Genomic DNA, 27452 nt, shown 5'->3' with positions numbered 1-27452 from the left:
GAACTTCCCAGACCAAGGCAGCCTTTTCCTCCAGGCGGGTGGGGGTGGGTCACATCAGCATCTGCAAAAAAAAAAGCAGCTACAAAGTGGGGGGGAAAAAAAACCTTTTCAAAGTTTTGGAAAGATCTGTAATGGATGAAACGATACTTGGCGTCTCATCTTCAAGATATTTGTGTTTCAAAGGGAGTGAAAATTAGCCTGGCAGTGTGACCTTGAGCAAGACTCTTCATTTCTATGGTCTTCACTGTTTGATTTTCCATCTTTAAGAGGTAGATGATAATAGCATCTGTTCCATAGAGTTGTTGTGAGAAATCAGCAATATAATTCACCACCAAGTCTTATTGATGCATGCGGCAGATTGTCTTCTGGCAATGCTGGCTGCCTTTGCCATTATCCTGGCTGGACGCAGATTCAGGCTGTGGCGGGATTCCCGTGTCTTCTGTTGTGCGGTGGATTAAATGAGGCACCGCTCCTGCAGGGTAAGCCCAGCAGCCCTGGTTCCCCTCTGCAAGCAGTTGCCGTGGCCTACTATTGAGCAAGTGGTGGTGGCGATGGTGTCCACTGGGTGAGGGGCAGCCACAGTTTTGGAACCAAGGCCTCATTTTCAAAACTTTTTTTTTTTTTAAACACCTCTGGTCTATGTTGCAAAGGGTGTGCTCGGCCTCTCAGATAATTAATTGCCGTAGAAACTTTCTGAATTTAGTCCTTGTATCTGAGGGAAATCCTGACAAATGGCAAAAATTCCATGCAGATGGTTGGATCAACTATGACAGGTAGTTGAGATAAAATGGCACAGAGTCCTCTGGAAATCTCTTCCAATTCTTTTCCAAGTAGCGTTTGTGAGGAAACCCATGATACATTGTCTGGCTTGGTGGTTCGGGCAATTTCGGTGATGAAGGATGGCTTCCCATCAGCGCCATCATGAGCCAGAGAGTGCCATTCATGAATGGTATTGTGTCCATGGAAGGAGGAAGTGTAGGTGGGAAGGGTTTGCGAGACCAAAGCCCTCTTTTGACCTAATCTTAGCATTAGTCTAGTTTGCCTTGGGCTTTGCCTTGCTGCCTCCTTTGGCTGTGAGGATGTTGCTGTGGAGGCTGTTTCTAGAATATTTTCATTAGCAGGCCACCAAAAGTTGGGAATTGTGAAGAGAAATGTCTTGTTGGACAATGTTTACGGTTTGACTAAGCAAACGTGGGTGGCAAAATGAATTTTTGACTAATAGCGTTCCAAATATGAACTTGCCGAATCTCTTAACTCTCGAAGGTAGGTATTATTATTATTATCCCTACTTTACAGAGAGTAGACAGGGCCACCAGTCAGCCAGTGGAAGAGTTAGGACCCAAGCTGGCCAGTCTAACCCCTGGATCTATGCTCCTAACAACTGCATAGTGTGGTAGATTTGTCTTCAAATAAATCATGGCACCCCACATGAGGCAGTGGAAAGCAATGACTTCTTCCCACTGGAAACCCTTCTGTGAGGGGCGGGCTAAATGTAAATGACAAAATAAAAGGTAAGTACATTTCTACTTGTACTTCCTAGGTTCCATTCAAACATCTCAAACAGTAGTCTCTCTGAGCATCTGACCAAAACAAGGCATTCCTTCCATTTTTGTTTGCTTTTCTATCATTTAACTTGTGTTTTTTTTGAAGACTAAAAGTGTTTTAAAAAAATCAATTCAAGAAGAGATGATCTATTTCAATCAGTTCTAGGTTATTGACTGAGCAGAAATCTGTTAGTGTATTTAAGGGGAAAACAACTCTTCATCAATAAAAATGTGTTACTTTGCTTCAAAATAAAGCTCTGAATTTTGAATGAGTTTCCTTTAATATATCATGTTTATTCTGAAAGCTCTTACAGGTGAGAACAAATTAATAGGATATCCATGTTAGGTAATCACAAATGTTTTAGAATTTACCCAACATCTGATGAGGGCTTGATATATGCAAGGGATAGCATGAAGAGCCCTGAGAAGTTAAAAAAAAAATAACAATTTAAAAATAAGGCCTCTGCCCTTAAGGATCTTATTTAATAGTGGCAATAATGCTAACAGATAAATAAATGATTAAAAAAATATGATCAGAACTGGCTTTGAGAGGAAGAGACTTCTGGCTGGAAATCAGGGAAGATTTCATGAAGGAAGTAGACTTTAGGTCCTAGCTGCATGAAGGTAGACCCTGTACCCTTTTTCTTGGTACCCTGGTTCTTAGCACAGTATCTGGAACATGCTAGATGTGTAGCTCAATGCTATTTAAATAAATGAGTAAGTTGAAATTAGATGATAAGGTGTGAGAAGCAGAAATGAGGAAACATCTCCATCCAACCTCATTAAGCAAATCTCCATTGTCCATTTTCTCCGGGCCAGGCCTTGTGCCAGGCAGGGAGAGCAGCAGGGGTGAGAGTTTGGCTGCGGGACAGCTCGGGGTATACAAAGTCCATCTGGGTGGAGGTATGACTGGGTGTGAGAAGGGAGTGGCAGATAAGGCTGGAGAGTTGGGAGCAGCATTTGAAAGATCTTGAATGCTGAGGAGTTTAAGGAGAAAGATCTCCCAATATGTCATTATTGCCTGTATTTTTACTCGCATTAAGCAGATACAGGTTGATAGCTGACCATGTGCATTTTGTTAATATTACAGAAAATTAGTTTGTTAGACTTAATATCAATGTATTCATTTATAAGTGATACTATCATCTTGCAAAATGCTAGAACCTGAGGTTGTTACTTGTTTCTATGTGTTTCTAAACCAAGTAAGCACTCTAAAGCAGTAATGCTCATTTGTTTGTGAGTTAATTCTAAAATGATGCTTGGATATGTCAACCAAATTAATTCTGTTACAAAAGCTAATTTTTAAACATTCAAGGAATTTATGAATCTAGGAATCCCAAAGGGTTTTAATCCTAGCTTTTCCTTAAAATAGTTGTGGAATTTCAGGGCAAGTTGCTTAATTTATATACTATGTATAAATACGTATACATGTATAATATTTGTATATCTGTATAGCTCTTTCTCTGTCCATGGTCTTTGTCATACATCTACATCTAGGTAGCTATCACACTGTATAAGGTGCAGTAGACAGAGTTGAAATTCCAGAGTTTAAACTCTGGAATCGATAATCTGGTTGGAGGCAAGGTAATGCCACTTCCTAGCTGTATGGTGTCTTTAGGCAAATTGCTTGAATTTGAACCTCGATTTTCTCACCTACAAAATGAGAAGAGCAATTCCCAGCTCATGATATCTGAGAAAATCATAAGAGCACAAACTTCTTATTGAGCAATTGCTGTGTATTTTCCATGTGAGGAGACTGAGGCACTGAAGGATGAAGTAGTATATCCAGAGCCGCATAGCTATAGAGAGCCAGCTTTCTGACTCAAAGCCTGTCTGCTGGACCACTCTGTTACTATTTTTAATTTTAATTTTTTGAGACAGGGTCTTGCTCTGTTACCCAGGCTGCAGTGCAGTGGCTCAATCATGACCTGCTGCAACCTCTGCCTCCTGGGTGCGATCCTCCCATCTCAGGCTCCCAAGTGAGGTGGTATCGTTGTCTGGGGTAAATACCCAAGGTCTGTCATCTCAGAGCAGGGAAATAGAAAACCCGGACAAGCAAGAAGTGAGTTTAAGAGCAGAGGTTTAATAGGCAAAAGAAAGAAAGGAGAATAGCTCTGTCTCCTGCAGAGAGAGGGGAGTGCCCAAGTGGGTCTTCAGGTTTCATGGTGAAATGCATGTTTTTTTTGTTTTGTTTTGGTTTGGTTTTGAGATGGAGTCTTGCTGTGTCGCCCAGGTGGGAGTGCAGTGGCATGATCTTGGGCTCACTGCAACTCTGCCTCCCTGGTTCAAGCAATTCTCCTGCCTCAACCTCCAAAGTAGCTGGGACTACATGTGTGCACCACCATGCTGGCTAATTTTAGTAGAGACAGGGTTTCACCATGTTAGTCAGGCTGGTCTCGAACTCCTGACCTCAGGCAATCCACCCCTCTTGGCCTCCCAAAGTTCTGGGATTGCGAGCATGATCTCACACCCAGCCACAGGTTTAGTATGTGAGCTTGAGGAAATAGTGTGTGATTTACATAGGGCCTGAGAGATTGGTTGGTGCAGGTGTGACGTTTGCATACTGTATGAAGAAGCTGGCCATCCCACCCTAATCTTTTATTATGCAGATGGATTCTCTACCTGGCCAGCACCATATTGTCTGTTCTTTACTGTACGTGTAGTTGACGAAGAAAAGGGAGGATGGAGTCACCATGTTGAACATGCCCGGCCTTCAGGTGGCCTTTTCCTATTGGCAGAGCTGCTGGCATTTACCCATGCAAGCTTCTAGCTTGCTTATCTATGTCTGCAGCTCGATTTTACATGCTGATCTTTGTTAGAAAAGAAATGATTTTGGGGCTGCTTTTTGTTAAAAGGAAACCTTACTGAGGACTCTCTTACCCTCACTATCTGCCTAAGTAATTTCTTTCCAGCTCCTGTATCACAAGTAACTGGGACTACAGGCATGTGTCACCACACCTGGCTAATTTTTGTGTTTTTAGCAGAGATGGGGTCTTGCCATGCTGACCAGGCTGGTCTCAAACTCCCGATCTCAAGCAACCCACCCGCCTTGGCCTCCCAAAGTGCTAAGTTTATAGGTGTGAACCACTGTGCCCAGCCTGTTACTGTTTTTAAAGACCTCTCCACAAACCTACATCCTTGGTGATGCTTTATAAAGGATTGTTTCTTTATCTCCCAGAACATTAGTGAGGCTAAAATGAAATAGCATTTTTACCCTTTAAAATTCAAATATAAGTTATGCAAATGCAGGTTATGTTAAATTTTCGGGATGTAAATTTTTAGAGTGGTTAAAATGTTAGTGAATTTTTTTCCATGCTGGTGATATTAGTGGCATGTGTGTTCCATATAGAAAACCTTAGTTCAACCATTGTGGAAGACAGTGTGGTGATTCCTCAAGGACTTAGAAATAGAAATTCCATTTGACCCAGCAATCCCATTACTGGGTATATATCCAAAGGATTATAAATTGTTCTATTATAAAGACACATACACACGTATGTTCATTGTGGCACTGTTTACAATAGCAAAGACCTGGAACCAACCCAAATGCCCATCAATGATAGACTGGACAAGGAAAATGTGGCACATATACACCATGGAATACTATGCAACCATAAAAAAATGATAAGTTCATGTCCTTTGTAGGGACATGGATGAATCTGGAAACCATCATTCTCAGCAAACTGACATAAAAACAGAAAAGCAAACACCACATGTTCTCACTCATAGGTGGGTATTGAACAATGAGAACACATGGACACAGGGAGGAGGGGAGCATCACACACTGAGGTCTGTTGCGGGGGAATAAAGGAGGAACAGCGGGGAGTAGGGAGGTTTGGGAGGAATAACATGGGGAGAAATGCCATATATAGGTGACAGGGGGATGGAGGCAGCAAACCACGTTGCCATGTATATACCTATGCAACGATCCTGCATGTTCTGAACATGTACCCCAGAACCTAAAGTGCAATAAAATATGTATATTAAAAAATATAAAATTAAAATAAAGTAATAAACCCTTTAAATAATAATAAGATGATGAAGTAAACCAAGATTATTCATAATCTCTAGAGATAAGAAAGTGATTAGAATTTTAGTGAAATAAATACATTTTAAAAATTTCCTTGACTTTCTTTTTTGGTGGTGGGAGGGCAGTCCAAACTTACAACAGGCAACAACACTGTTTTTCAGGACATGTGGAAAATTTATCTCACATCTTAAAATCAATTAGTCATGACATGTCTCAGGGTGAAAGTTATAATCTCTGTGAAATAGGAAGCCTTAAGGAGGAAAGGAAAAATAATATTGGACAGGAGACAATGAGGACAGAGTTTGGATTTTTGTTTGATCTCTTCTGGAATAGTAAGAAGTACATTTTTTTCTTAGGTTTATTACATAGGTAATGATAATATCTGGAAGACCAAAAAGGTAGCTGGTGATGCCTTTGAAGAATTATCAGCATTCTTGAGTTCTTTTCACTTAAGGAGTCTCATATGTTTGTGGCTTTGAATCAAAATATTTATATCTAGTTATCCTGGCATTTGCCAAAATACATTTTCACCATCCATATAATAAGAGTGAAAAGAATACTCTGCTGGCTGGGTGCAGTGGCTCATACCTGTAATCCCAGCACTTTGAGAGGCCAAGGCAGGTGGATCACCTGAGGTCAGGAGTTCAAGACCAGCCTGGCCAACATGGTGAAATCCTGTCTCTACTAAAAATACAAAGATTAGCCAGGCATGGTGATGGGCACTTGTAATCCCAGCTACCTGGCTTGAACCCAAGAGGTGGAGGTTGCAGTGGGATGAGATTGCACCACTGCACCCATCCTGGATGACAGATTGAGACTCTGTCTTAAAAAAACGAACAAAAAAACACATATTCCCTATTATTTAATATGCTTAAATGAAGAAGATCATAACAGAGCAAAGCATTCGAGAATTGGAATTACCATGAGCATGTTTTGAGATGTTGGCTTGCATACTACTTATGGATGATGTGCATGAAGCTTCTAGAAGACTGGGCTGCTCCATACAGAGAAAAGCCTGGCCTTTTGGGGTATCACTTTACTAGGTTTGTAACTGGATATCATACATTGATTCTTACCGATTGGAAAGACATGATTTTAACAGACTAGTAACTAACCACTTTTATCTCTGGCTTATTCACAGGAATTTGAATAAAGAAAACTATGATACCTCAGGTCCATCTTCACTCCCTGTGTCTTCTCATACTTTATTTGGTAAGAGAAATGGGTGTTCTTCTCTATTTATTTACTAGAATATTTTCTGCTACTTTCTCCCCCATACCAGATTATTACTTTAAAAAAGATGACCTATCAAAATTAAGTTGTTGTATAGAATGGAAACATAGCTTTTTCCACTGTGATATGTTTGATGAAATGGCTACAAATCACATGTCTGCCCTCAACTAGGGAATGTACTTTCTTTCCCACTCTTAAAAGCCAATACCAGTTACGGGCAAGGCTGAAAATAAATCTATCTATTTATGTATAGCTCAGGGAATCTGGAATGACATTGCACTGATACATGAATTAGTCTGTGTCCCTTAATCTTGACTTTTTTTTAAAAAAAAACTTTGCCCATGAAAACTTACCACTGAAACATCAAGAAAAGGATTTTCTCTATTTTCAGCCCTGCTCTGCTCTGTACTTTTCTTCTCATCAATGGTTTGGAGTTTTCTGGTTATCTTTAACCATTTGTTAGGTTAACCCTATTGACTGACAGCCTTCTAGAGCCTGGAGCTGAATGAAAACTGGGGAGTCCTTACCCTTGACCTCGGGGTAAACAGAGGATGCCTTTTTTTTTTAACCCACATGACTCCTGAGGTTCACAAAAGGTGCCCAAAAAATTGCTATATTATGAAACAAGATTATAAGATTTAGGGGAAGCATTGGCTTTTTTTTTTTTTTTTTAAACAGGAAGCTTCTGGATCCTCGTACCTCAAACCTTATTTTCTTTCTTCTGGGACCCATAAATAATACACTAAATTTCAAGTCCCAAAAAGTACCCTAGAGCTCACATAGTTACAGAGTGAAATAGAGCGAAACTTAAAACTATGAGAGCCTTCCTCCCAGGGGAAATCTGCCATTCAAACCTTATGAGAAGCATGAGTCTTCATAGCCTGGAGGGTCAGAGCCTGTCTCCAGGATTGTGGAAGGGCTGGATATCAGACATCCTCAGTTGACCTCTCCTCATCCTACCCCCTCAAATGTCCTTCGTCACCTATGTTTATCCCAGGGTAGTGATAAAGTCAGACCTGTTTTCAAACTTGGTGCCTCCACTACCAGTAATAGGAATTTGGTGAGTTACCTAAGCTTTGAACCTGTTTTCTGTGAAATGCGTCTAATAATAGTACTTGTCTTATGGGATGTTGTAGCAATTCAATGAGATACTGCATTTACAAGCCTCTTGGATCAGTGACTGGCAGTTAAGGACACAATAAACATTGGCCACTATAAGTGCTACAGCATTTTAAGTGTTTGGTGTCTACATCCATATGGACCCTGACCTCCATGAAGAATGGACTGTGTTTTTGTCATCTTTGCAGATTCAGCACCAAATGCACTTCTGAATTATTTAATAATATCATATTATTAGGCCTCATTTGCTTCTTGTCTGAGAAGGGAACATGCATTTTTATTCCTGGATGAAAGGTGAAGATAAGGCTTCCTTCTCTCTATTCTCACCCCAGTGGGATTTCTATCTAGAGTGAAAAATACTGCCCAACCACTGCTGGCAGCAGCGCCTTCCCCAGGTGACAGCCACAAGCACAACTGTCTCTGGGTGAAGTCAGGGAGTGGGATTTCAGGGTTGTTGGGAGGGAGACACTTCTTTTTCCTACCACCTCCCAAGGCCTCTCCTATGAAGACTGGAAGTTTGCTTGAAGAATCTTGCCTTCTGCATAGGGCTTTATTCAACAGAGGCACTAATTTACTCCATACTGTGAGTAGATCTTCCGTTCTTTTCCAAGAGATAGATTCGTCGGAGGGTTAGAAACACAAATGCAGCATAGATGTACTTCAAGGGCACCAAAGACAGAGTAAGTGATCCAGGATTTGGGAAAGGGAACTGAATAGGGAATTGCAGGAAACCAGGGCAGACCCGTCTATTTTGGAGTTTTGCCTGGGACTTCCAGAAGCAAGATGAGTTTGATTACTACATAATCATTGCATTGAGCGCTTGACGGAGCTAGCAGGTAGATGAACCTGGCAACTGTGCATGTTCTCTGGCCTGGAAGGCAGTGCAGCAATGTGGTCAAGAGTTGGGGCTTGGTGGTCCAATGGTGCTGGCTCCCGTCTGGAGGTAGCTCTATCTCTGAATGCTTTGCCCCTACTGTGGAACTTCTCTGGAGATACTTTCTTGATAGCATTGGTCAGACGAAATGATGTTATGTGGTGATCTAGTCCCGTTACTGCCACATAAAATACACTAAAAATGACTTTAAAATGGCAGTTCCATTCTCTTCCTTTCGCCTCTTTGTGCAAGATGATAAATGCTATACCCTCCAACTCCTGCATAAAGCCATCCTCTTGTCCTTACACAAGTTTCCACCACACCATCCTTCCCACTTCTGGGGAATGTGGCTTGATGATTCACAGTGTGACATGCACTTTGAAATCTTTATAGCCCCAATAGCCATGTTAATTGGCAGGAAGAGAGATTTCTCGCTCCAGTGCAAGCAGGCGACTTTGAACCCTGGAACCGAGACTTGATTCCCATTTTCTGATGAGTGAGCCAGCTTGTCCTTGTTGGGAAAGTGCAGCCGTGTTTGTGTGTGGCTAACATAGTTTTCACTGGTGTGACTAACTCAAAGGCTGACTGCTTGCTGACATAGTGCAAAGCTGATGAAGATAGTTTGCTATTAAGCAGTAGCTGTATAGATAGCACTCCCCTGACTTAACCAACCATGGTGGTACCTGACCTCTGTCCTGCACACCGGTTCTTATGCCCTGCCTTCTAGAGGAGTAAATGGAACAGGAAAAGATGTGGAAAAGGAGTGAAAGGGAAGCAGAGTTTCCAAAGGAAGATAAACTTAGAAAGGAGGAGATGCGCCAGAAGTCTGGCAAAATTACTTTGTGAGTTAAGAATGCATTTTCTTGGCCGAGCATGGCAGCTCATGCCTGTAATCCAGCACTTTGGGAGGCCGAGGCAGGTGGATCACCTGAGGTCAGGAGTTGGAGACCAGCCTGGCTAACATGGTGAAATGCTGTCTCTACTAAAAATATAAAAAAATTAGCCAGGCGTGGTGATGGGCACCTGTAATCCCAGCTACTTGGGAGGCTGAGGTGGGAGAATCACTTGAACCTGGGAGGTGGAGGTTGCAGTGATTGCACTCCAGCCTGGGCAACAAGAGCGAAACTCTGTCTCAAAAAAAAAAAATCATTTTCTTGCAAGTAAGAGGAAATCTGACTTTAGAGCATTTTAAATAAATACGGGTTTATTTTCCTCAGATAACAAGAAGGCTGAAGTAGCAATCCTGGGCAGGTTTAGCAATTCCATGATGTTGTCAGAGACTTGGGCTACTTTCTCTTCGTTATAGCATTTTTTGAGCTGGTTTGTCCTATCAGGGTTCATTACAGCTGCCCCAACTGCAGACACAAGGTCCATTGTCTCAGCAGGAGCCACAGGAAAGGGCAATGGCAGCCACAACTGCCTTTTTTTAAATTGGGAAAACAGAAGGTTAACCAGTGGACTTCGCCTCTCGTTTCATGAACCAGAACTGGGCCACCTGGACACCTTCCTAGCCACTAGGGAACGTGGGAAAGGACCACTTGGTTTACCAGCCTCTGTGGTGGCAGGCAGCAAAGGAGAGGTCTTGGCAGTGGCCCAGGGGCAGCAAATCTAGGGCCCCACCACAACTCTGAGGACAGAAAACCAAACTTGAAAGCCCCTGTGTTCTCATTCATTATTGCCCTTTTGCCAGATATCCAGCATCCAGCTTAGTCAAGATTCCCCACACTGAGGGATCTAGCATAAGACCTTTCTCCGATCCTGGCATATTGATCGGTTTTGGATATTCCCAGCAGGGAGCAGTTTTCATGTCAAGAGTGTGCTTGCTCTCCCTAAATAAATGGTTTTCTCCCAACCTAGTGGCACCTGGACGTCTGTCCTGCACACCCAGTTCATTGGCTTGCCACACTGTGCTTCTGATTTCAATCTCTTTCACCCTGGATTTCCACCATAAATGGGAGACCCAAAGACTTGCCCAGGAAGGAGAGACCAGTGTGGGGATGAGGCACTAAATCCCTTGTCCTAGAGGGTGCCCCAGGGTGCGCTGACTGCCCCTTCGTGCAGGTGACCACTCCACCTGCCTTCAGAGGTGCTGCTGTGGTGAGGGCTGCAGTGATGCTCCCCATGTTCTGAGGCTAGGAACGGTGGGAGTCGCACTCTCATGAGCATCCTCAGTGCAGCCTGCTGGCTTTCTCTCCAGGATGTCTTGGCTGTTTCACATCCTCTGGTGACTGCTGGTGCGTGGAAGCTGAGACGGCTGGTTCCAGAGTTGCAGGTTCAAATCCTGCTTCCTGCCACTACCTGGGCAAATAATTTAACCTCTTTGAGTCTCAGTCTCATCACCTGTAAAACAAGGGTAACAATAGTAATTTCCTCCCTGAGGGTTGTTGTCAGGATTAAATGTGCTTAGGACAGAGCTCCACATGTACTAACGTAGCAAGTATGAGCCATGCTTCTTACCATCCCAGCCATACTCACTACTACTCCAGTCTTGACTTGGGTGTCTGCAGAGCCTGCTTGGCTCTCAGGTTTAGGGTCTTTGGATTTTAAAACCATTGTGGGGCTGCTGCTTAAAGTAAACATTTTGTTCTTTTATTATTTTTGTTCTAAATGAATGTAAAGAGCTAATCAAATGTTAAAATAGTGAGCTTTGCTTATAGTTCAAATACAGATTCAAATTTGGCTAAAACTTACTGTGTAACTGTGCCAAGCAAACTTTGTACTAAATACATCTATATATTCTTTCTCCTCCTTATAAATTCAAAACTTTAGAGTGCTGGCAATCTGCTGTAAATGTCCTTATAAAATAAAGAGAGTGGAAGGAGGTGTTTCATGAAGCTAGAGTAAAAACATAGAGAATTTAGAAGACAGTGTGGCGCTGTGCAAGACCACGAGCTTTTAGCTCAGACCTGAGTGTGTGTGCTGTGTTAACCTTTTTAAATTTCATTTTGAATATGGAGATGTTAATATTCTTCTCATAGGGTGATTCTTCTTATCTCCTATTCTTCTCAGATGTTTAAGAAAAGCAATGCAAGGGTTTGTAACAAGCTACTTTGACATGGTAGAGCTTCAGCAGCTATTACACTCGTTTCTGTTTTGATCAGATTTCGGTTATGAAAGAATTCTGTGTTTCATATATTGGTGCTGGAAGCCCTAATAAAATCAACAATGGCACAGACACATTCATACAAGATGCTAATTTTCTTTCTTTTTTAACAGACAACTGGATACAGCCAAGAAGGGAAGTTTAGTGGACCCCTGAAGCCCATGACATTTCCTATTTTTGAAGGTCAAGAACCGAGTCAAATTATATTCCAGGTAAAACCTACCCTTGATCACTGTCCTCTTGATTTTGTGTGCTCTCTTGATGGACTTTTACTCCCTTATCTATTGTACAGCAGGAAGTAAAATAAAGGCATGGCATTCTCATTATCAAGAATGATTTCAGAAGCTAAGTTAAACAGAGAGATGAGTGGCCTCAGTATCATAAGAATTGTACCTGGTATTCTCATTTGGACTTCCTCAATCATCTCTGGGGCGAGGGCTTCCATCCCTCCGCAGAAAGCTTGGTGCCTGTAAGCTCTGCCTCTCCCCTAGAGTAGAAAGGAAACCTGTCTCTGGAGAGGGGAATGGCCATCCACCCTCTGGGTTGTCTGATCAATGAGCTTACTGCTTGAAGTGTTGGAAGATGTGGCTTCTCTGGAGTCAGCGCTGGAATGAGCTTTCTGACCAGAGGAACTTCTTTTTCCTCAGTGCCTTCTCTGAGCCCCCACCTGGGCCACTGCCAAGGTGTGCTGGGAGGTGGGTGTCTTGTTTAGTTAGAAAACCATGAACAGTATCAGATGGAGGGGCGGTCTGCAGGTGAGAGTAAGGGGAGGGTCCTAAGTCCCCTCAGAAGTGCTATTAAGGACACATAAATAACTTTGGAAATGTAGTGGAGAAGGAGAAGAATACTACTGTGTTTACCAGACTTCCCCCTGGAAGGCCCCTTGGCCCTGAAGTGATTGGAGGTTGCTGATGAGCCTCTCTGGGGTGCCCGTGACCCCTCCCCATCCCATGAACCAGGGAAGTGGCAGAGGTTGCTGAGCTACCTTCTAAGGCAGGTGCCTTCCATTAACTGCCAAACATTTACAGATAGCCCTCTGTATCTCTGGGTTCATGCATCAGCAAATTCAACTGACAGAATCAAAAATATTTGGGAAAAATAAAAATACTACAAATTTTAAAATCATCATTTACATAGCATTTACATTGTATTATAAATAATCTAGAGATGGTTTAATGTACATGGGAGAATGCGTATAGGTTCCATGACCATAATACACTGCTTTACATAAGGGCCTTCGGCATCTATAGATTTTGGTATCTGTGTGGGTCCAGGAATGATCCCCCACAGATGCCAAGGGACAAATGTATTGTGGTGGATAGTTCCCCTCCACAGAGGAGAGGCTGAAAGCTGTCTCTCCTCCCCTTTCTTTCATTGGTACCAGCTTAGTGCAAAGGGCCCCAGAGTAAGAGCTGACAGGGGCATGCATGCATGTCTATGCAGCCTGGTGGGGTAGGGTGTTATAAGGGGCCTCGACCTCTCCGGGCAGACAAGTCAGGGCCTGAGGAAGCAGTGAATGTGTTGAGAGTTGGAAGTTGTCAGGAATTAACTTGGTGAGGAAGGGAGGGAGGAGAGCTTAGCAAAGGCTCAGCAGGGATGGCTACCCTCTGCCAGGAGAGGGCAGGGGACATACTAAGGACTGGCAGATGGCCATGCAGCTGGGGAGGATGGAGCCAGGAGGAGCAGGTGGGAGACACAGAGGAGGAGGCCACAGAGACAGGGAGGACCCTGACTCCTAAGGATCTTGGGTTTTTCTCAAAAGCAACAGATCTGAATCAAGACAACATGAGAAAAGGTCACTCTGTCTACAAACTAGAGGAGGAAAGAGAGGATTCAAGGAACCTGTTAGGAGACTCTGGCAGGGGGTCACACAGAGTTGGGTTGCTTACCTTCTCACACACACTTTTATTAACCATGTACAGAGTGACTACTGCATCTCCCAGGTGCTCTGCTGGGTACTGGGGATATGGGATGACCCTGACTCTATCCCTGCCCCAGTGAGCTTACCAGCTAGTAAGAGAAAACTAACAAGGAAACAGACACATGCACTGAAGGTTCTCATGGGAGTCTGGTGGGATGTGGAGCGGGCAGAGGGTAATTGAAGAAAGAGTGACTGATTTTTATTTGTTTGTGTTTACTTTTTAATTGATAACATTGCATATATTGTGTACAATGTATTTTGAAGTATATGTAGAGAGAAACGACTAAATCAAGCTAATTAACATATGCATTATCTTATCTCTTTTGTGATGAGAACACTTAAAATCTAAAAATAATCAGTTTCAAACAAAAATGGTAGTGAGTAAATAGAAGAGGTTACACTGACTCCTAAACTGAGTATTCAAAGATGAGCAGGTGCTCACAGTCAGGAAGCATGTACTGAGTAAAGGATGGGAAAAAGCCTGGGGGTGTGCACTTGTCAAGAAAATGACAGATGGCGTGTGGCCCAGAGTCTAGGGAGGGAGACAGTATGCAGTCAGAGGTCTGCATGCCTGCTGAGGTCAGCCTGGGCTGGATTGGTCCTTCATCCTATAGCAGGCTGCAGGGTGCTACTGGAGGGTTTCAACAGGGAAAACCGTAACTAGATACGTGCTGTAGAAGCTTACTGTGTGATCACTCTGTGCACGAGCTGAAAGGAGGTGAGTGTAGAGGTTAAAAGGATCTTAGAAAACTATTTTCAACTGTAGAGAGCCAGAGTAGCCCACCCCTTCTGGGGGACTCCACAGCAAGGCTGCTGTGAACTTTGGGTGAACTCGAGAAGCGAAACCGTAATAGGGAAATGTGTATGTGTTGGAGAAAATCAGAGAGGCCTAGAAAAAGATAACCAGCTCTCACTGACCTTGCTGCAAGACAGTTGGTAGCTGAAGTATGTTAAAGTGTGAGAATTATACCACAGGCTGTTCTAAGTAACTGCACCCTCCCTCTGCTATGTGCTTTGTAAACATGTAAAATAAAGTACTCTAAGGCAGGTCAGGGCCAAAGAGACTGACACCATCAGCTTTTCGGACCGCCTGGCCCAGCTTTATATATGTCTGTCTGTATGTCTTTCTTTATCCCCTGCTGTTCCCTCTTAGGTCTCTGAACCCTTGTGCAGCGTGGGATGCAGCACATACCAGATTCAATAGTTCAATGAGAAGTGATAGAGGCCTGGTTAGAGTAACTATAGAGGTCTGAACGTTGGTGTCCCCACAAAGTTCCTATGTTGAAGGCTAATCTCCAATGTATAAATATGAAGAGTTAGGGTCCTTGGTAGATGATTAGATCATGAGGGCTCTGCCTTTATGAACAGGATTAGTGACCTTGTAAAAAAGGCTTGGGGGAGCCTGTTTGCCCCTTCTGGTATGTAAGGATACATGAAAGGTGCAATCTGTGAGGAGTGGGTCCTCACTGAATCTGCTGGTGCCTTGATCTTGGATTTCCCAGGCTTCAGAACTACGAGTGATAAACTTCTGTTGTTCGTAAATTACTGAATGAGCACAGGGGTGAGGGAACAGAAAGTAGGATAACTCTCAGGTCTCTGGCCTCCTTGACTGGGTAGTTAATGGTGTCACTGAGTGAAAGAGAGAGAGAGAGAGAGAGAGAGAGTACAGCAAAAGATTTAGAGAAAAGTGAGTAAGTTTTAGGCTTATTGACTTTAAGTTATCTGTGGGGCAGCCATGTGGAGATGTCCAGGAGACAGTGTTCATATTGGTCTAGAGATACATATCGGGGAGCCTTCCTCATATAGGTGCCAATAGTGTTCTTGGGTGTGACATAGACACTTGTCTGTGGTGAGTTATCTCAACTGCCCTTAGGGGCTAGCTGAGTGATGAATGAAGCCATCTGGAGAAAAGAAAAACAGCCAAACAACAGCAACAACAACAAACAGATATGAGATAAAAACCTAACTGCACAAATATGATATCAAAAGTTTTCTGATACTTTTCTTTAGTATTTGGGACAAGAGGGAGTAGTGGGGACTGTGGCAAACTGAGAGTAAGTCAAAAGGGGATGGGCTCAATTTAGCTCCAGACAATTTTCACAAGTCAGAATTTGGGTATCACTGTACTAGATTTTATTTTTAAAAGGCATAAGATTTTATATTTTGATAAAATTCACTGATCTAAAAAATTGGCATTTCTTATTATTACAAGCTAAACAAAACATATTTGTGAAATAAAGTTTGTGGCTACTTCTGAGAGTTCTGTGTGAAAAGACTCAGGTCAAAATAGAGTAGGTGTTCTGTGAGTACAGGTCCACACTCCATTGAAGGGAACCAGGATTGTACTTAGATGCAAGCTTCAACTTACAAGCTTTACAACTGACAAACATCCATATGTAGAAACTGTTCAATAGGATCATTCCAGAGTCTCTGGGGATACCAGTCAGTAAAAATCACTCCTTGGGCTGTTCCACGTTTTTTTTTGTTTCTGTTTTTTTCCCTGTTAGCCATGCTACTAAGTTATCTTTTCTGGCAGAAAATGATAGCCTGGTTATCACAGTTGAATATTTCTTCTTTATAGGTGTGTGTGTGTATGTTGGGGTAGGACACGGGGTTGGGATGAAAGAGTAGTGAATAGAAGATGAAGAGGATTTTCTTTTTAGAATCACAGAAGCTTCATACTAGAAAAGACACTAGAGAGTTTTGGTACCAACCACTTGTTTACAAATGGGGAAACTGAGGTTGAAGTTGGTTAATGGAAGAGCCAAGAATAGAACACAGGTCTCCTGACTTCTAGTCAAGCACTCTCTGGCTCTCTCTGTCTTTGTATGTGGAAATAATGAGCAAACCCAACCTTGGTAAGATGTAGTTGGAGCTCTTCGTTTTAGTGGTTGGGAAAAGGTAGATGTACAAATCCTCTCATCCAGCACCTGGACCTACGGAGGCATGAAGAATATTCATTGACCCATGAGGTTGGTTGTTGGGTTATTAATATATCCTCAAAAATAAAATGAACGGAACAACCATGGACTTCTTTTATTGAGGATTTTCAACTAGTGCCAGCTCTGTGCTCACCAGAGGCTTCCAGATCATCAGACAGTGTGATAGAAATCTGAGAGAGGTCTTTTCTCATTTATAATGAGAGATAGCCCACATATCACAAAAATTGATGCCTCTAAAATTCAGTAGTTTTTAGTATCTTAAAAGATGTGCAACCATCACTGCTATCTAATTCCAGAACATTTCCATCAGCCTCCAAAGAAATCCTATGTCTATTAGCAGTGACTCTCCAGCCTTCACTCACCTCAGCCACAGGCAACCACTAATCTACTTTTGGTCTCTATAGATTTGCTTGTTCTAGACATTTCATGTAAATGGAATCGTACAACATGGGCCTTATATGTGTGACTTTTATGCACCATCATGTTTTAAATAATCATCCATGTTGGTAACATGTACCAGAACGCCATTCCTTTTTATGACTGATACTCCATTATATGGATACATCACATTTTGGATATACAGTGTCAATTGATGGACATTTGGATTCTTTTTCACTATGGCTATAATGAATAATGCTTCTATGGCTATTCATTCATATACAACTTTATGTTATTCTATTGTACTTAGGTTCTGGGGTACATGGTGAAGAACATGCAGGATTGTTGCATAGATACATACATGGCAATGTGGTTTGCTGCCTTCATCCCCTGTCACCTATATCTGGCATTTCTCCCTGTGTTATCCCTCCCCAACTCCCCCCCACAGTCCCTCCCCAGTCCCCCTCAACAGACCCCAGTGTGTGATGCTCCCCTCCCTGTGTCCATGTGTTCTCATTGTTCAACACCCACCTGTGAGTGAGAACATGTGGTGTTTGATTTTCTGTTCATGTCAGTTAGCTGAGAATGATGGTTTCCAGGTTCATCCATGTCCCTATGAAGAACACGAACTCACGTTTTTTATGGCTGCATAGTATTCCATGGTATGTATGTGCCACATTTTCTCTATCCAGTCTATCATCGATGGGCATTTAGGTTGGCTCCAGGTCTTTGCCATTGTAAACAGTGCTGCAATGAACATATATGTTCATGTGTCTTTTTATTAGAAGATTTATAATCCTTTGGATATATACTCAGTAATGAGATTGCTGGGTCCAGTGGAATTTCTATTTCTAGGTCCTTGAGGAATTGCAACACTGTCTTCCACCAACGTTACACTCCCACCAACAGCGTAAAATGGTTCCTATTTCTCCACATTCTCTCCAGCGTCTGTTGTCTCCAGATTTTGTAATGATCACCATTCTAACTGGCATGAGATGGTATCTCAATGTCGATTTGATTTACATTTCTCTAATGACCAGTGATGATGAGCATTTTTTCATGTTTGCTGGCCTCATATATGTCGTCTTTTGAAAAGTGTCTCTTCATGTCCTTCGCCCACTTTTGAATGGGTTTGTTTTCTTTTTTTCTTGTAAATCTGTTTTCATTCTTTGTAAATTCTGGATATTAGCCCTTTGTCAGATGGGTAGATTGCAAAAATTTTTTCCTATTTTGTTGGTTGCCGGTTCACTCTAAGCATTGTTTCTTTTGCTGTGCAGAAGCTCTGGAGTTTAATTAGATCCCATTTGTCTATTTTGGCTTTTGTTGCCAATGCTTTTGGTGTTTTAGTCATGAAGTCCTTGCCTATGTCTATGTCCTGAATGGTTTTTCCTAGGTTTTCTTCTAGGATTTTTATGGTGTTAGGTCTTACGTTTAAGTCTTTAATCTATCTGGAGTTAATTTTGGTGTAAGTTGTCAAGAAGGGGTCCAGTTTCTGCTTTCTGCACATATTTAGCCAGTTTTCCCAACACAATTTATTAAACAGGGAATCCTTTCCCCATTGCTTGTTTTTGTCAGGTTTGTCAAAGATCAGATGGTTGTAGATGTGTGGCGTTGCCTCCAAGGCCTCTGTTCTGTTCCATTGGTCTATATCTCTGTTTTGGTACCAGTACTATGCTGTTTTGATTACTGTTGCCTTGTAGTATAGTTTGAAGCTTTGTTCTTTTTGCTTAAAATTGACTTGGTTATGCAGGCTCTCTTTTGGTTCCATATGACATTTAAGGTGGTTTTTTCCAGTTCTGTGAAGAGGGTCATTGGTAGCTTGATGGGGATAGTATTGAATCTATAAATTACATTGGGCAGTATGGCCATTTTCACAGTATTGATTCCTCCTAACCATGAGCAGGGAATGTTTTTCCACTTGTTTGTGTCCTCTCTTATTTCCTTGAGCAGTGGTTTGTAGTTCTCCTTGAAGAGGTCCTTTACATCCTTTGTTAGTTGTATTCCTAGGTATTTTATTCTCTTTGTAGCAATTGTGAATGGCAGTTCGTTCTTTATTTGGCTATCTTTAAGCCTGTTACTGTTGTATAGGGATGCTTGTGATTTCTGCACATTGATTTTGTATCCTGAGACTTTGCTGAAGTCGCTTATCAGTTTCAGGAGATTTTGGGCTGAGACGATAGGGTTTTCTAAATATACAATCATGTCATCTGCAAATGGAGACAATTTGACTTCCTCCTTTCCTAATTGAATACCCTTTATTTCTTGCCTGATTGCTCTGGCTAGAACTTCCAATACTATATTGAATAGGAGTGGTGACAGAGGGCATCCTTGTCTAGTGCCACATTTCAAAGGGAATGCTTCCAGTTTTTGCCCATTCAGTATGATACTGGCTGTGGGTTTGTCAGAAATAGTTTTTATTATTTGGGGATATGTTTAGTTGATACCTAGTTTATTGAGAGTTTTTAGCATAAAGGGCTGCTGAATTTTGTCAAAGGCCTTCTCTTCATCTATTGAGATAATCACGTGGTTTTTGTCTTTGGTTCTGTTTATGTGGTGAATTATGTTCATAGACTTGTGTATGTTAAATCAGCCTTGCATTCCCAGGATGAAGCCTACTTGATCATGATGGATAAGCTTTTTGATGTGTTGTTGCAATCGGTTTGCCAGTATTTTATTGAGGATTTTTGCATCTATGTTCATCAAGGATATTGGCCTGAAGTTTTCTTTTCTTGTTGAGTCTCTGCCAGGTTTTGGTATCAGGATGTTGTTGGTCTCATAAAATGATTTGGGAAGGATTCCCTCTTTTTGGATTGTTTGGAATAGTTTCAGAAGGAATGGTACCAGCTTCTCTTTGTATGTCTGGTAGAATTCGGCTGTGAATCCATCTGGACCTGGGCTTCTTTGGTTGGTGGGCTATTAATTGCTGCCTCAACTTCAGCCCTTGTTATTGGTCTATTCAGGGTTTTGGCTTTTTCCTGGTTTAGGCTTGGGAGGGTGTAAGTTTTCAGGAATTTATCCATTTCTTCTAGGTTTACTGGTTTATGTGCACAGAGTTGTTGGTAGTAATCTCTGATGGTAGTTTGTATTTCTGTGGAATCAGTGGTGATATTCCCTTTATCGTTTTTTATTGCACCTATTTGATTCTTCTCTCTTTTCTTTTTTATTAATCTGGCTAGTGGTCTATTTTGCTGATCTTTTCAAAAAACCAGCTCCTGGATTTATGATTTTTGAAGGTGTTTTTCTGTCTCTATATCCTTCAGTTCTACTCTGATCTTAGTTATTTCTTGTCTTCCGCTAGCTTTTGAGTTTTTTTTGATCTTGCTCCTCTAGTTCTTTCAATTTTGATGATAGGGTGTCAATTTTAGATCTTTCCTTGCTTCTCACGTGGACATTTACTGCTATAAATTTTCCTCTAGACACTGCTTTAAATGTTGTCCCAGAGATTCTGGTACGTTGTGTCTTCATTCTCATTGGTTTTGAAGAACATCTTTATTTCTGCCTTCATTTCATTGTTTACCCAGTCAACGTTCAGGAGCCAATTGTTCAGTTTCCATGAAATTGTGCAGTTCTGAGTCAGTTTCTTAATCCTGAGTTCTAATTTGATTGCACTGTGGTCTGAGAGACTGTTATGATTTCTGTCCTTTTGCATTTGCTGAGGAGTGATTTACTTCCAATTATGTGGTCAATTTTAGAGTAGGTGTGATGTGGTGCTGAGAAGAATGTATATTCTGTGGATTTTGGGTGGAGAATTCTCTAAATGTCTATTAGGTTTGCTTGGTCCAGATCTGAGTTCAAGTCCTGGATATCCTTGTTAATTTTCTGTCTTGTTGATCTGTCTAATATTGACAGTGGAGTGTTAAAGTCTCCGACTATTATTGTGTGGGAGTCTAAGTCTCTTTGTAGGTCGTTAAGAACTTGCTTTATGTATCTGGGTGCTCCTGTATTGGGTGTGTATATATTTAGGATCATTAGCTCTTCTTGTTGCATTGATCCTTTTACCATTATGTAATGCCCTTCTTTGTCTCTTTTGATCTTTGTTGGTTTAAAGTGTATTTTATCAGAGACTAGGATTGCAACTCCTGCTTTTCTTTGCTCTCCATTTGCTTGGTAAGTCTTCCTCCATCCCTTTATTTTGAGCCTATTTGTATCCTTGCATGTGAGATGGGTTTCCTGGATACAGCACACCGATGAGTTTTGACTTTTTACCCAATTTGCCAGTCTGTGTCTTTTGATTGGGGCATTTAGCCCATTTACATTTAAGGTTAATATTGTCATGTGTGAATTTGATCCTGCCATTTTGATGCTAACTGGTTGTTTTGCCCATTGGTTGATGCAGTTTCTTCATTGTGTCACTGCTGTTTACCATTTGGTACGTTTTTGGAGTGGCTGGTACTGATTGTTCCTTTGTATGTTTAGTGCTTCTTTCAGGAGCTCTTGTAAGGCAGCCTAGTGGTGATGAAATCTCTGAGCAATTGCTTGTTCATAAAGGATTTTATTTCTCCTTCACGTATGAAGCTTAGTTTGGCCAGATATGAAATTCTAGGTTGAAAGTTCTTTTCTTTAAGGATGTTGAATATCGGCCCCCACTCTCTTCTGGCCTGTAGGGTTTCTGCCAAGAGATCCATTGTGAGTCTGATGGGCTTCCTTTTGTGGATAACCCTACCTTTCTCTCTGGCTGCCCTTAGCATTTTTACCTTCATTTCAACTGTAGTGAATCTGATGATTATGTGCCTTGGACTTGTTCTTTGTGAGGAATATCTTTGTGGTGTTCTCTGTATTTCCTGGATTTGAATATTGGCCTGCCTTGCTAGGTTGGGGAAGTTCTCCTGGATAATATCCTGAAGAGTGTTTACCAGCTTGGATTCATTCTCTCTGTCACATTCAGGTACACCTATCAAATGTAGAGTCGGTCTTTTCACATAATCCCATATTTCTTGGAGGCTTTGTTCATTTCTTTTCACTGTTTCTTCTATATTCTTCCCTTCTCATTTCATTTCATTGAGTAGATATTCAGTCTCTGATATCCCTTCTTCTGCTTGGTCAATTCGGCTATTGAAACTTGTGTATGCTTCACGAAGTTCTCATGTTGTGTTTTTCAGCTCCATCAATTCATTTATATTCTTTTCTAAGCTGTTTATTCTTGTTAGCATTTTGTCAAACCTTTTTTCAAGGTTCCTAGTTTCTTTGCATTGTGTTAGAACATGTTCTTTTAACTTGGAGAAGTTTTTTATTATCCTGTTTCTGAAGCCTGTTTCTGTCAATTCATCAGACTGATTCTCCATCCAGCCTTGTTCCCTTGCTGGTGAGGAGTTGTGATCCCTTGTAGGAGGAGAGGCATTCTGGTTTCGAGTGTTTTCATCCTTTTCGCACTGGTTTCTTCCCATCTTTGTGGATTTATCCACCTGTCATCTTTGTAGTTGTTGGCTTTCAGATTGGGTCTCTGAGTGGACGTCCAGTTTGTTGATGATGAAGTTATTTATTTCTGTGTCTTAGTTTTCCTTCTAACAGGCCCCTCTGCTGTAGGACTGCTAGAGGTCCACTCCAGACCCTGCTTGGGGATCACCTGCAGTGGCTGCAGAACAGTAAGTTGCTGCCAGTTTCTTCTTTTGTTATCTTTGTCCCAGAAGGATACCTGCCTGATGTCAGCCTGAGCTCTCCTTTATGAGATATCTCTTTGGATATACAGGGGTCGGGGAGCTGCTTAAGGAGACAATCTGTCCCTTATAGGAGCTCAAGTGCTGAGCTGTGAGCTCCGTTGTTCTGTTCAGAGCTACTGGGCAGGTACATTTAGGTCTGCTGCAGTGGAACTCATAACCGCCTTTTTTCCCAGGTGCTCTGTCCTGGGAAGGTGGGGCTTGCTTTATAAGTTCCTGACATGCTGCTGCCTTTTTTCAGAGATGCCCTGCCTAGCGAGGAGGCAGCCTAGTCACAGTCTGCCAGTAGAGGTGTTGCTGAGCTGCTGTGGGCTCTGTCCAGCTGCTGTGTGAACTTCCTTGTGATTTTGTTTATAGAGGTATAGTTAGAACTGCCTTGGTAATAGCTGTCTGCCTCGGTACTGGCAGACTGCCTTGGTAATGGTGAACTGCCTCAGTAGTGGTGGCCTGCCTTGGTAATGGCAGATAGCTTCCCCCCAACAGTACTGGACTGTCCCAGGTCCAGCTGTGCATGCTGTGAAACTCTCAATCCAGAGCGTTTCAGATTGCTGGTCTTTGTGGGGGTGGGACCTGCTGAGCCAGATCACCTCGCTCCCTGTTTCAGTCCCCTTTTTTTCAGTTGAATTGGCGACTCTGTCTCCCAGGCATTCCAGGCACCAGTTGAAACGGCCGCCCAGATTTGTGTGAGTTTTTGTGCAGAGACCCGCTGTGCCAGCTGAAACAGCCATGCTGGAGACTCATGGCAGTTTTACTCCCAGGAATCTCCTCATCTGCGGGCAGTAAAAATTCGTTTGGAAATTTGGTGGTCACTCACCCTCTGCATTCTCGCTGGGAACTGCACTTTAGAGCTGTTCCTATTCGGCCATCTTGGATTGTCTCCTCTCATATACAACTTTTTATGAGGACATGTTTTCGATTCTCTTGGACACACACACACACACACAAACAAATATGCACACTCAATAGTGGGACTGCTGGGTCAAAGTTAATTCTGTTTAAACTTTGAGAAACGGCAAACTGTTCTCCAAAGCAACTGAACCGTTTTACATCTCACTAGCAAGGTATGAGTTCCAATTTATCCATATCCTTAGAGCTTGTTATCTGTCTTTTAAAATTACAGTTATCCTGGTGGTTGTGAAGTGGTATTTTTTTGTGATTTTGGTTTATATTTCCCTAATGACCAATGTCAAATATCTTTTCATGTGGCAATTGGCTATTCATATATCTTCTTTGGAGAAATGTCTATTCAAATCCTTTGCCTATTTTTAATTGAGTTTGTCTTTTTATTGTTGTAAGAATTCTTTGCATATTCTGCATTCAAGTTCTCCCTTATTAGATATGATTTGCTACAAGTATTTTCTCATGTTCTATAAGTTATCTTTTCACTTTCTTGGTAGTATCCTTTGAAGCACAAATGCTTTTAATTTTGATGAAGTCCAATTTATTTTGTTGTTGTTATTTGTACTTTTGATGTCATATCTAAGAAATCATTGCTTTGTTCAGAATCATAAAGATTTATATCTATGCTTTTTTTCTCAGAGTTTCATAGTTTAAGTTTTTCTATTTTGGTCTTTGATCTATTTTGAGTTAGTTTTTTTGTATGGTACGGGGTAGGGGTCCAACTTCATTATTTTTGCATGTGGATATCCAGTTGTTCTAGCCCCATTTATTGAAAACACAATTCTTTCCCCCACTGAATTATTTTAGCATCCTCATCAGAAATCAATTGAATTATTTCTGGACTCCGAATTTGTCCATCGATCCATATATGTTTATGCCAGTATTACATTATCTGGAACTATACCTTGTAGTAAAAATTTGAAATTAGAGAATGTTAAGTCTTTCTACTTTGTTATTGGCTATTCTGAGTCCTTTATATTTCCATATGAATTTTAGGATCAGCCTGTAAACTCTACAAACAAGGCAGCTATAATTTTGATAGGGATTTTACTGAATCAGCAGATGAACTTGGGAAGTATTGCCATCTTAACAGCATTAGGGTTTTAAATCTGTAAACATGAGATGTCTTTCCATTTATTTAGATCTTTTTAAATTTCTTTCAACAGTGTTTTGTAGTTTCTCTTTTATAAGCCTCGTGTTGCTTTGGTTAAGTTTATTCTGAGCTATGTTATTCTTTTTGATCTGATTGTAAATGGAGTTAAAAAATATCATTTTTGCATTGCTCTTTGCTAATGGAGAGAAATAGATTGATTTTTATTTATTGATCTTTTATCCTGAAACCTTATAATACTCATTTATTAGTTGTAATTTTTTTTTTTAGGTTCCATAGAACTTTCCCTATGTAAAATCATGTCATCTGTGAAGAGTGATAGTTTTACTTTTTATTTCTAATCTTGGTACCTTTTATTTCTTGTTCTTGTCTCATTCCCCTTGCTAGAATCTCTAGTACAATGTTAAATAGAAGTGGGAAGATTAAGTATCCTTGTCTTGTTTCTGATCATATGGGGAAAGCTTTCAGTCTTTCACCATTAAGTACAATGTTAGCTGTGGAGTTTACTTAGGTGTCCTTTATTAGGCTGAGAAGTCACCTTCTATTCCTGGTGTGTTGAGTGTTTTTATCATGAAAGGATGATGGATTTTGTCAAATGATTTTCTGCCTCTATTGAAATACGTGGTTTTTGTCCTTGATTCTATCAATATAGGGTATTACATTAATTGACCTTCATATGTTGAACCAGCTTTGTATTCTGGGATAATTTTGACTTGGTAATGGTATATAATCCTTTTCATATGTTGCTGGATTCAGTTTGCTAGTATTTCATTGACAAATTTTGTGTCTATATTCAAAAGAGATATTTGTCTGAAGCTTTCTTACATTAACTTTTTCCGGTTTGGGTATCAGGATATTGGCCTTGTAGAATGAGCTGAGTAAGTGTTCCTTACTCTTCTAGTTTTTGGAAGGATTTCTGAAGGTTTGGTGTTAATTATTCTTTACATGTTAGGTACAATTCACTAGTGAGGCCATCTGGTTCTGGCTTTTCTGTGTGTGGAAATTGATTACTAACACAATCCCTTGTTATAGCTCTATTCAGATTTTCTGTGTGTTCTTGAGTCAGTTTTATTAGTTTTTGTCTGTCTAGAAATTTGCCCATTTCATCTAGCTTGTCTAGATGAAAACAATTGCTCATAATATACTCTTTAATACTTTTTGTTTCTGTAAGGTTGACAGTATTATGTCCTCTTATATACTTGATTCTAGTTGTTTGAATCTTACCTCATTTTTCTTGGTCAGCCTAGTCAAAAACTTGTCACTTTTGTGGATCTTTTCAATAATCAACTCTGGTTTTGTTGGCTTTTCTCCTGTGCTTTTATATTCTCCATTTTATTAATTTACATTCTGATCTTTATTATTTTCTTCTGCTTCCTTTGCTATTCTTCTTTTTCTTGTGTGTGTGTGTGTGCACGCGTGTGTGTTTAGTAGATTAGGTTATTTTGGACATTTCGTCTTTTTTAACTTTAAACATTTATAGCAATAGATTTTCCTCTAAGTACTGCTTTATCTGCATCCCATAAGATTTGGCATGCTGTGTTTCTTTTCATTTTCATTTATATCAAAGTATTTTCTTTTTTTTTTTTCTTTTTTCTTTTTTTTTTTTTTTTTTTGAGACAGAGTTTCGCTCTTGTTACCCAGGCTGGAGTGCAACGGCGCGATCTCGGCTCACCGCAACCTCCACCTCCTGGGTTCAGGCAATTCTCCTGCCTCAGCCTCCTGAGTAGCTGGGATTACAGGCACGTGCCACCATGCCCAGCTAATTTTTTGTATTTTTAGTAGAGACGGGGTTTCACCATGTTGACCAGGATGGTCTCAATATCTTGACCTCGTGATCCACCCGCCTCGGCCTCCCAAAGTGCTGGGATTACAGTTGTGAGCCACCGCGCCCGGCCAAAGTATTTTCTAATTTCCCTTTTGATTTCTTCTTTGACCAAAGAGTATGTTATTTCACATATTTGTGATTTGTCCAAATTTCCTTCTATTTAATTTTATTCAGTTGTCAAATACTTTGTATTGCTTCAGTCCTTTTAAATTTATTGAGACTTGTTTATGATCTAAAAAATAACCTATCCTGGAGAATGTTCCATGTGATTGGCTTTTGTTGGATGGAGTGTTGGGTGTCTGTTAGCTTCTGAATGGTTTATAGTATTGTTCAAGTCTTCTGTTTCCTTATTAATTTTCATTTCTATTATTTAAAGTGAAGTCTTGAAATCTTCAATTATTATTGTTGAATTATTTAATTTCCTTTCCATTCGGTCAGCTTTTCTTTCATGTGTTTTGAGGTTCATTAGGTGCATATATGTTTATAATCGTTATGGTTTTTTGATGGATTGACGCTTGTATCATTATAGAATATCCTTTTTTTGTCTCTGAAATTTTGTCTTAAAGTCTGTTTTGTCTGATAGTAATATAGTTTAATTTTATTCTCATTTTGAAGGATAGTTCTGTTGATTTACAATTCTTACTTGGCCACTGTTTTTCTTTCAGCACTTTGAATGTATCATTCTACTGCTTTCTGATCTCCATGGAAAATCAGCTGTTAATTTTATTGAGGATCCTTTGTATGTGATCAGTCTATGCATTTTCAAGATTCTCTATCTTTCAAATATTTATGATGTGACTATGTTTGGATTTCTTTGA

The 27452-nt window shown here is 40.9% G+C and overlaps 1 protein-coding gene across 1 annotated transcript in view; it reads left to right on the top strand.

Moving 5' to 3' along the window:
• Window positions 1-27452, top strand: part of CDH17 (cadherin 17) — an 81449-nt gene that overhangs the window by 7645 nt on the left and 46352 nt on the right. Inside the window, exons 2-3 of the mRNA XM_012438613.2 lie at window positions 6716-6786; window positions 12017-12115. Coding sequence (XP_012294036.1) covers window positions 6736-6786; window positions 12017-12115 — 150 coding nt within the window. The 5' untranslated portion in view covers window positions 6716-6735. The remainder of the gene's footprint in view (window positions 1-6715; window positions 6787-12016; window positions 12116-27452) is intronic.

Source organism: Aotus nancymaae, unplaced genomic scaffold, assembly GCF_030222135.1.
Source record: "Aotus nancymaae isolate 86718 unplaced genomic scaffold, 86718_ANA_hifiasm-v0.15.2.pri h1tg000036l, whole genome shotgun sequence".
In the NCBI taxonomy this organism is placed as follows: domain Eukaryota; kingdom Metazoa; phylum Chordata; class Mammalia; order Primates; family Aotidae; genus Aotus; species Aotus nancymaae.
Note: the sequence above shows the minus strand (reverse complement) of the source record. Positions and strands in the feature narration are given on the sequence as shown.